We start from the raw sequence: 9,921 nt of genomic DNA on the forward strand, positions 1-9,921 counted from the left end.
TCACTTACTCTGAGAAACACAGGGAGCCACTGGAGGGGTTTGGAGCAGGAGAGAAACGTGATCTGAGTTTTGGAGCAGGAGAGAAACGTGATCTGAGTTTTAAGAACTGTGGCCAGGATTGTGGACTGGCAGTTAGGGATGGGACTCCCAATATCTGTCGAGATCCTGGAGCCTGAGTCCCCAGGGTCCCAAGTCGTGGGAAGGAAGTGCAGGGAGGCAGCGGGAGAGGCAGGCTGCTGCGCCTGGGACCCACAGCCGGAAGAGCCTCATTTTCGAGAGAGGTGAGATTGGCGCCTGGGAGGTGTGAAGCAGCCACCTCCCCACCCTGGGGTGCGGTTTCCCCTTTACAGAAGGAGGTCATTTACTGAGCACCTACTGGGTGCCAGGCACAGCTATGTTGGGAGATCTTCAGCGGTCATCCCAGTGGGCACTATTGGAGTTGACTTGGTTCACAGGACTGTGGCGAACCTGGCACCTAAGGGTGAACACCGTCCCACCCTGCATGTCCCATTGGCTGTGTCTTTGAGCAGAGCAGGCAGGAAAGATTCTGCCCACCCAGGAAACAGCGGGGGCGGGAGGGCTGGGACCCCCAAGGGGCTACATGGGGGCCTGACCTGGCCTGAGTGCCCCCTGAGTTTCCTCCCACGAGGGCATCCCCGATCCACTCTTATTCTCAGCCTCTGGCTCATCTCTCTTGGGCCGCTCTCACCCCCCCTCTCCCTGCGGCCAGCAGGGCCTGAAGCATCAGGGGCAAAGGCCACAGTCCTGGAGAAGGTCGCAGCAGCGGGACCCAGCCTCCCTTCCTGAATCTCAGGGTGGAAGAGCTGGGACCGTCTGGAAGCTCCTGGGAAGTGGGGGTGGGGTCGTTTCAGGGCCAGCGGGACTGGTTGTTGGAGGAGCAGTGGCCTGGGAGAGGCGTGGGAGAGCACCACAAACAGCAACAAAGAGACACGAAGAGACAAAGAGACACGCAGGCAAGAGACTCTGAGATCCTCCTGAGAGAGATACAGAGGAAGTGAGGGAGACACTCATTCATTATCTGGGCATGGTGGCAAGCGACTGGAGTCCCGGCAGCTATGTTCAGCCGGCTGCGATGGGAGGATGGCTTGAGATGGGAGGATGGCTTGAGATGGGAGGATGGCTTGAGATGGCTTGAGCCGGGGAGGTCGAGACTGCAGTGAGTTATGATGATGCCACTGCACTACACTCTGGGCGACAGAGCGAGATCTTGTCTCAAAAAAAAAAACAGAAAGAAAGAAAAAAAAAATTCTTACGCTGGTGGGTTTTACTGTCTGATAAGGACACAGCCCAGAAACACCATTAATGAGTAAATCACTTTGTCGTCAGCGATAAGAGTAGGAAAGAATCTGTCGGGGGAACACGGAATCCAGGGGGTGGGGCGGGACAGACCCTCCTTATCTGAGGAGCGGCAAGTTCCCATCACAATCCTGCCCAAGCCTGCCCCACCCCCACTCGCCCTGAGCCGAGGGCGGGAGCGGGAAATTGGGAGGGGCCTGTGCCCGGGAGCAGCGGGGACCTATCTGCTGGTGGGAGAGGACTCGGGCTAAGGTGGCCCCCACTGAATACTCCTGCTAAGCAATCCACTGAAGACCCACCGAACCATCGACGGGACGTCCTTGGCGTGCAGCCCAGGGAGCTCAGTTCACAGGTGGGTGGGCAATGGGGAGGGCGCAGTACCCGGACACCCAGGACAGAGGAGACCCCTCTGCTGGGGAGAAGAGGCTGAGGCTGCGACCGCCCTGCTGCAGAACCCTCCCTTTCCCGCCTCTCCGAGTCCTCCCACCGTGATGGAGCGTTCCTGGGAGGACAGCCCAGGCCCGGAGGGGGCAGCTGAGGGCTCGCCTGTGCCAGTCGCCGCCGGGGCGCGCTCCGGTGCCGCGGCGAGTGGCACAGGCTGGCAGTCATGGGCTGAGCGCCCGGGCCCCAAAGGGAGGGGGCAACTGTTGGCGACCGCCGGCCCTTTGCTTCGCTGGCCCGCCCCGTCGCCTGCCAGCTCCAGCCCTGCCCCCGGAGCGGCGTCCGCTCACTCGGCTCAAGGCAGCGCGACTGCGGGGGGCGCACGACCAGGGCTCAGAGTGAGTGGACGGCACTGGACCCTTGAGGGCCCTTGGGGGCCCTTGGGGGCGCGGGGCTGGGCCTGACCTGGAGGGGATCGCCCTGGCGGCCACTTTCCCGGTCTAAAAAGGCGCACCACTCCTTTCAGGGAATTCCCCGAACTTTTTCTGGAGGCCTCTGGGGAGAGGGAAGCTGGGAGCGCCCCAGCTGGGTGCAGAACCTGGGATACGGGGTGAAGGTGGCTGGAATCCCCTGGCCACCCGCTCCTGGCCGGACCACTGCAAGTTTCCATACTTCAGTCCTGCTGCCGGGCAAGCTGGGCCTGTGGGGGTGGCCTACCCATCAGAGCGTGTGTAACTGTCTCCCTGTATTTGGGCTCCCCACCTCAAGCATGGGTGAGCCAGCGACTTCCTGCCTGTCTGTATTTGCCTGCCTTGATTCTGTGTGTGTGACCGAAGCTCTCTGGGATGTCCGCGTCCCTGCTTTGTGCAAAAGAGATCCATTCCGCTCCCCAGGCCTTGGTTTTCTCATTCGGACTTGCATGGGGACTGTTCGTGCATGGATGTTTGTGTGGGAGCATGGAAACCTTTGCGCCTGCTTGGATATGAAGCATTTCTTTTGAGCCTCACTTTTCTCATCTGTAAATTAGGACTAAAGGAAGTGGGGATTAATAAGGGCACAGAGGCAGGTGAGGAATGTTATTATAGTTTAATGACATGTGTGCCCCTCTGTAAGAGTATATTGGTATATAACATATAATATTGGTATATAACAATCACATCAGGTGAACTCAATATTACTATTCGGAGTGAAGAAATTGAGCCCAGAAAAGTATACATGCTATATGTTTCCATCAAAATATGTTCGTTTGTTTTTTGAGATGAGTTTTGCTCTGTCATCCAGGCTGGAGTGCAGTGTCTGCCTCTTGTGGATCCTTTCTTCTGTCCACAGCCTCTACCTTAGTAAAATGAGTGAAAAGAATCAACCCTTTTTTTTTTTTCTTTTGAGACGGAGTTTCGCTCTTGTTGCCCAGGTTGGAGAACAGGGGTGCGATCATGGCTCACGGCAGCCTCGGCCTCCAAGGCTCAAGTGATCCTCCCACCTCAGTCTCTTGAGTAGCTGGGACTATAGGGGCATAACACCACACCTGGCTAATTTTTAAATTATTTTGTAGAGATGAAGTCTTACTATGTTGCCCAGGCTGGTGTCAAACTCCTGGGCTCAAGTGATCCTCCCACCTCGGCCTCCCAAAGTGCTGGGATTATAGGCGAAAGCCACCGTGCCTGGCCAAGGTGCAACTTTCTCGTGGGGTTTTTGGGTGGATGAGGGGGTTTTGGCAGGAAAAAGTTTTGTGTGCAGTGAGACAAGAGTGTGGAGTGTGGTGCACTGGGCCCCAGGCTAGTGTGAGTGGAGGTTGTGAAATTGTGGCCTGTGCCACTGGGTGGGAGACCCCGTATTTGTGTGACTGAATTTTGGTCGCTGTGTTTTTCTGCCTGTGTCGCTCTGTCCCTGTATGATGTATTTTTTGGTTTCCCTGATGGTGTGTGACTGTGTGTTTTGCCCTTGTAGTGTGTCTCTTTCTGTGTGTGTTGTGTTTGTGTGCATTCTGTGTGTTTCTGGAACTCCCTGCTTTTATGTGTGTGTGTGAGACAGGGTCTTGCTCTGTTGCCCTGGCTGGAGTACAGTGGCACAATCAACACTGACTGCAGCCTTGACCTCTCGGGCTGAAGTGATCCTCCCACCTCAGCTGAGACTCCCACTGAGTAGCTGGGATTACAGGCACACACCACCACACCCGGCTAATTTTTGTATTTTTTTGTAGAAACAGGGTCCTCCTATGTTGCCCAGGCTAATCTCGAACTCCTGGGCCTCAGCCTCCCAAAGTGTTGGAATTACAGGAGTGAGCCACCACACCCAGCCGTGTGTGTGTGTGTGTATGGGGTGTGTGTGTTTTGAGACAGAGTCTTGCTCTGCCACTCGGGCTGGAGTGCAGTGGTGCAATCTCGGCTCGCTGCAACCTCCGCCTCCTGGGTTCAAACGATTCTCCTGCCTCAGCCTCCCCAGTAGCTGGGACTACAGGCGAGTGCCACCATGCCTGGCTAATTTTTTGTGTTTTTAGTAGAGACGGGGGGTTTCACCGTGTTAGCCAGGATGGTCTCGATCTCCTGACCTCGTGAGCTGCCCGTCTCGGCCTCCCTGGAGTGAGCCACTGCCTCAGGCTGAGTGTGGCGGGGATTACAGGAGGGGATTACAGGCGTGAGCCACCGTGCCCAGCCATGCCTGTGTTATTAATGTCCCTTTTTTTGGTATGTCACCTTGTCCCCTCGTGATATTATTTGTGTGTATGTCTGTCTCCACGGACTCTATCCCTCCATCCTGAACTCCCCTTGGACCCCATGTGTGTGGGGTGACGGTCAGGGGGTAGGGCCCCTTTCCCACGGCTTAGCCGGCCTGACACGGTATCCTGCCTCTCCAACAGCCTTGGGGCGCGCGGCCCATGGAGTCGGGGCTGCTGCGGCCGGCGCCAGTGAGCGAGGTCATCGTCCTGCATTACAACTACACCGGCAAGCTCCGCGGTGCGCGCTACCAGCCCGGTGCTGGCCTGCGCGCCGACGCCGTGGTGTGCCTGGCGGTGTGCGCCTTCATCGTGCTAGAGAATCTGGCCGTGCTGTTGGTGCTTGGACGCCACCCGCGCTTCCACGCGCCCATGTTCCTGCTCCTGGGCAGCCTCACGTTGTCGGATCTGCTGGCAGGCGCCGCCTACGCCGCCAACATCCTACTGTCGGGGCCGCTCACGCTGCGACTGTCGCCCGCGCTCTGGTTCGCACGGGAGGGAGGCGTCTTCGTGGCACTCACCGCGTCGGTGCTGAGCCTCCTGGCCATCGCGCTGGAGCGCAGCCTCACCATGGCGCGCAAGGGGCCCGCACCCGTCTCCAGTCGGGGGCGCACGATGGCGATGGCGGCCGCGGCCTGGGGCGTGTCGCTGCTCCTCGGGCTCCTGCCAGCGCTGGGCTGGAACTGCCTGGGTCGCCTGGACGCCTGCTCCACTGTCCTGCCGCTCTACGCCAAGGCCTACGTGCTTTTCTGCGTGCTCGCCTTCGTGGGCATCCTGGCCGCCATCTGTGCGCTCTACGCGCGCATCTACTGCCAGGTGCGTGCCAACGCGCGGCGCCTGCGGGCGCGGCCCAGGACTGCAGGGACCACCTCGACCCGCGCGCGTCGCAAGCCGCGCTCGCTGGCCTTGCTGCGCACGCTCAGCGTGGTGCTCCTGGCCTTTGTGGCATGTTGGGGCCCACTCTTCCTGCTACTGTTGCTCGACGTGGCGTGCCCGGCGCGAGCCTGTCCTGTACTCCTGCAGGCTGATCCCTTCCTGGGACTGGCCATGGCCAACTCACTTCTGAATCCCATCATCTACACGCTCACCAACCGCGACCTGCGCTACGCGATCCTGCGCCTCGTCTGCTGCGGCCGCCACTCCTGCGGCAGAGGCCTGGGTGGCTCCCAGAAGTCGGGAAGCGCGGCTGAGGCTTCCGGGGGCCTGCGCCGCTGCCTGCCCCCGGGCCTGGATGGGAGCTTCAGTCGCTCGGAGCGCTCGTCGCCCCAGCACGACGGGCGGGACACCAGCGGCATCACAGGCAGCCCTGATGCACCAACAGCCGCCCGGACTCTGGTACCAGAACCTGCTGCAGACTGACATCCTCGGCTCACGACTGTTCTCCCAAGTTTTACACACTTGTTCTTTTTACATAAAGGAATTTGTAGGAAATGCAGCTGAAGGTGCAGTCGGGAAAGATGCAGGGAAATGTATTTATGGAGCGACACCCCACAACAGTGAACAAACAGACAAAAATCTGTGTCCTCATGGAATTGACGTTCTGCTTGGGATCACAGAAAAGAACTCGGTGATGAAATAACGGAGATGATTCCAGTGACACACGACAGAGATGGCAATGGTGGTCAGGGAAGGCCTCTCTGCAGAGGTAGTGACTTGTGATGTGAGCTGAGGCTTCTGTCCTGGGAAGACCAAAAGAAAAAGCATTTCAGGATGAGGGAATGGCATGCGCAAAGGCCCTGAGGCTGAAATGTGCCCGTGTCTTCTAAGAAAGGCAGGGATGCGGGTGTGCCTGGAGCAGGGATGGAGGGGGAGAATGGGAGGAGACAAGGAGCTGAAGGAGTAGTTCCCGAAGGACCTTGTGGGTGACATGGAGGACTTCGCTTTTGCTCCGAGTGAGGTGGGAGCCATAGAAGGTTCTAAGCTAAGGAGGGACTTGCCCTGATTCAGATAATCACAGGCGTCTTGTGGCCTCCATCACAGGGTGAAAGCCAGAGAAGGTGAAGGGGGGCTGCACTGAGCCACAGGAACAATGATGGAGACTCCAGTTAAGCCCAGACCCGGTGGATTCTAGATAGATTTTGGAGGCAGCAGACAGAATTACTGAGGAATTGAGTGTAAGAGTGGAATAAAGTTGTCAAGGACAATGCCAAGGGCGGGGCATCCCCACATTTGACTCTGGGAGACTCAGCCAAATCCTATCTGATAATAAAATTTCTTTTTTATTTTTCTTTTCTTTTCTTTTCTTTTTTGAGCTGGGATCTTGTGCTTTGTCACCCAGGCTGGAGTTCCATGGGCACGATTATAGCTCACTGCAGCCTGGAACTCCTAGGATCAAGCCTGGAGTTCCTGCTTCAGCCTCCCTAGTAGCTGGGACTACAGGAGTGCACTACCATACCCAGTTAATAAAATTTCTTCAAATGCAGTGTCAGATCCTTCATTAAAAGAAATAATAATAATAGACTGGGTGAAGTGGCTCACACCTCTAACCCCAGCACTTTGGGAGGCCGAGGTGGGCAGATACCTGACGTCAGGAGTTCAAGACCAGCCTTGCCAACATGGTGAAACCCCATCTCTACTAAAAATACAAAAATTAGCCAGGTGTGATGGCTCATGCCTATAGTCCCAGCTACTTGGGAGGCTGAGGCAGGAGAATCCCTTGAACCTGGGAGGCGGAGGTTGCAATGAGCTGCACTCCAGCCTGGGCAACAAAGTGAGACTCCGTCTAAAAAAAAAAAAAAAAGATAACAAAGTAAGGCCAGACACAGTGGTTCATGCCTGCAAATCCCAACACTTTGGGAGGATGAGGCAGGAGGATCAATTGAGGCCGGGAGTTTGAGACCAGCCTGGGCAACATAGTGAGACCCCATTTCTACAAAAATTAGGCAGTTGTGGTTACGCATGCCTATAGTCACAGCTACTGGGGAGGCTGAAGGAGGATTTCCAGAACCTAGGAGCTCAGGGCTGCAGTGAGCTATTTTTGCATCACTGCACTCCAGCCTGTATAATGAAATCATGTCTTTTAGGTAAACATAAGAGGTTTTTTGGTTTTTCTTTTCTTTCTTTCTTTTTTTTTTTTGAGATAGAGTCTTGCTCTGTCACCCAGGCTGGAGTGCAGTGGCATGATCTCGGCTCACTGCAAGCTCTGCCTCCTGGGTTCACGCCATTCTCCTGCCTCAGGCTCCCAAGTAGCTGGGACTACAGGTGCCCGTCACCACACCTGGCTAATTTTTTTTTGTATTTTTAGTAGAGACGGGTTTTCACAGTGTTAGCCAGGATGGTCTTGATCCCCTGACCTCGTGATCCGCCCACCTCGGCCTCCCAAAGTGCTGGAATTACAGGCGTGAGCCATTGCACCCAGCCTTTTTTTTCTTTTTTTCTTTTTTTTTGAGATGGAGTCTCAGTTTGTCACCCAGGCTGGAGTTCAGTGCCACAATCTTGTCTCACTACAACCTCCGACTCCTGGGTTCAGGCGATTCTCCTACTTCAGCCTCCAGAGTAGCTGGAATTACAGGCACCCGCCACCACACCCCGGCTAATTTTTGGTATTTTTAGTAGAGATGGGGTTTCACATATTGATCAGGCTGGTCTTAAACTCCTGACCTTGTGATCCACCCACCTCAGCCTCCCAAAGTGTTGGAATTACAGGCGTGAGCCACTGCGCCCGCCCGTTTTTTGATTTCTTCTTGAGACAGGATCTTGCTCTGTTGCCCAGCCTGAAGTACACTGGCATAATCACGGCTCGCTGCAGCCTCAATCTCCTGAGCTCAAGTGATCCTCTTGCCTCAACCCCTCACCCGAGTAGCTGGGGCTACTGGTGCACCACACCAAACATGTTTTGAATTTTTTTTGAGAGATGATTTCTCACCATGTTACCCAGGCTGGTCTCAAACTCCTGGGCTCAAGCAACCCACCTTGGCCTCCCAAAGTGCTGGGATATAGGCTGGGCACAGTGACTCGCACCTGTAATCCCAGCACTTTGGGAGGCCGAGGCAGGTGGATCTCTAGAGGTCAACATGGTGAAACTCCGCCTCTACTAAAAATACACAAACAAAAAAAATTAGCCAGGCATGGTGCTGCGCACCTGTAGTCCCAGCTACTCGGGAGGCTGAGGAGGGAGAATCACTGGAACCCGGGAGGCTGGAGGTTGCAGTAAGTTGAGATCGCGCCACTGCACTCCAGCCTGGGTAACAGAGCAAGACTCCGTCTCAGAAAACAAAACAACAAAAACGAAGTGCTGGGATACAGGTGTGAGCCTCCACACCCGGCCTAAAATAAGAGTTCATTTTGCCTGGTTAGTTCTCTGCATAGTTCTGGGACACACCTATTTTTCAGCCTTATAGCAACCTTGCAAGGTAGGTTTCCTAATCTGCATTAGACAGATGAGGAAATTCCAGACAGGGAGTACCTTGTCTCAGTGTCTGAGCCAGGACATTAGCCTAAGCTTCAGGCCCCAGGAGGAACCGGCTTGGTATCTGACCCCTCCAGACGGGTCTGGCAAAGCCAGGCCAACAGCCACTCCCACGGGGGTCTGCATTCGTGGCTGGAACGATGCCAGGGTGCTGTTTGTGCCCATAAAAGGCTCCAGACGTGCTGGCCCCGGCCCCGGTCCCGGGCATGTCCCCAGGCGCATTCTTGATCCCTGAAAGGCTGGATGGGCCCCGGGGCCGGGCTGGGGGGCGTCTGGCTTTGGGTTCAGACTGCAGCGCTCCACCTTCCGGGAAACCTTGGAACTGCAGGCAACCACAAAAAAACCGATGTTTTGGGGACAGCTATCCCAGACTGGGGGGACCCCGAGTCCCTGCTGGCCACGCTCAGAGTGCCCCTGGAGGCCACACGCACAGGAAACCAACCAGTTGGAACACAGGCACACTCTCTTACGAGTTTTCTACAAAATTTAAAAAGCACCCAGTTCGGCCAGGCGCAGTGGCTCATACCTGTAATCCCAGCACTTTGGGAGGCCGAGGCCGGCGGATCACCTGAGGTCAGGAATTTGAGACCAGTCTGGCCATCATGGGGAAGCCCCGTCTCTACTTAAAATACAAAACTAGCCTGGCATGGTGGCGTGCACCCTTAATCCCAGCTACTAGGGAGGCTGAAGCAGGAGAATCACTTGAACCCAGGAGGCAGAGGTTGCAGTGAGCCGAGATCATGCCATTGCTCTTCAGCCTGGGCAAAAAGAGGGAAACTCCATCCCCCCCCACAAAAAAAGCGCCCAGTTCCCCTTCCTTGTGGTGATCACAGTGGGACTCCTGGGGACCTTCCAGAGCTAGTCTGTGGATTCGCCTTGCCAAAATGAAATGTAAATACACCTCCTGTCTTTTTGCACAAATTTATCACTGTTCTGCATATTGCTTTGTTGACTTAATAGTATGTCTTAGGCCGGGCGCGGTGGCTCAAGCCTGTAATCCCAGCACTTTGGGAGGCCGAGACGGGCGGATCACGAGGTCAGGAGATCGAGAGACGATCCCGGCTAACACGGTGAAACCCCGTCTCTACTGAAAAATACAAAA

The 9,921-nt window shown here is 55.8% G+C and overlaps 1 protein-coding gene across 2 annotated transcripts; it reads left to right on the forward strand.

Moving 5' to 3' along the window:
• Positions 1-1,240: 1,240 nt before the first annotated feature.
• Positions 1,241-6,639, forward strand: S1PR5 (sphingosine-1-phosphate receptor 5). Of its 2 annotated transcripts, none has more exons than XM_003914886.5 (2): positions 1,241-1,669; positions 4,556-6,639. In XM_003914886.5, the coding sequence occupies exon 2, from the start codon at positions 4,574-4,576 to the stop codon at positions 5,768-5,770; it is 1,197 nt and encodes a 398-aa protein (XP_003914935.1). In that variant the 5' UTR covers positions 1,241-1,669; positions 4,556-4,573; the 3' UTR covers positions 5,771-6,639. The 2 variants fall into 2 exon arrangements, with proteins under 2 accessions (XP_003914935.1, XP_003914934.3); XM_003914885.5 differs by lacking the exon at positions 1,241-1,669 and adding an exon at positions 1,682-2,096.
• The last annotated feature ends 3,282 nt before the right edge of the window (positions 6,640-9,921 follow it).

The sequence above is a fragment of the Papio anubis genome, chromosome 20, assembly GCF_008728515.1.
Source record: "Papio anubis isolate 15944 chromosome 20, Panubis1.0, whole genome shotgun sequence".
Classification (NCBI taxonomy): Eukaryota; Metazoa; Chordata; class Mammalia; order Primates; family Cercopithecidae; genus Papio; species Papio anubis.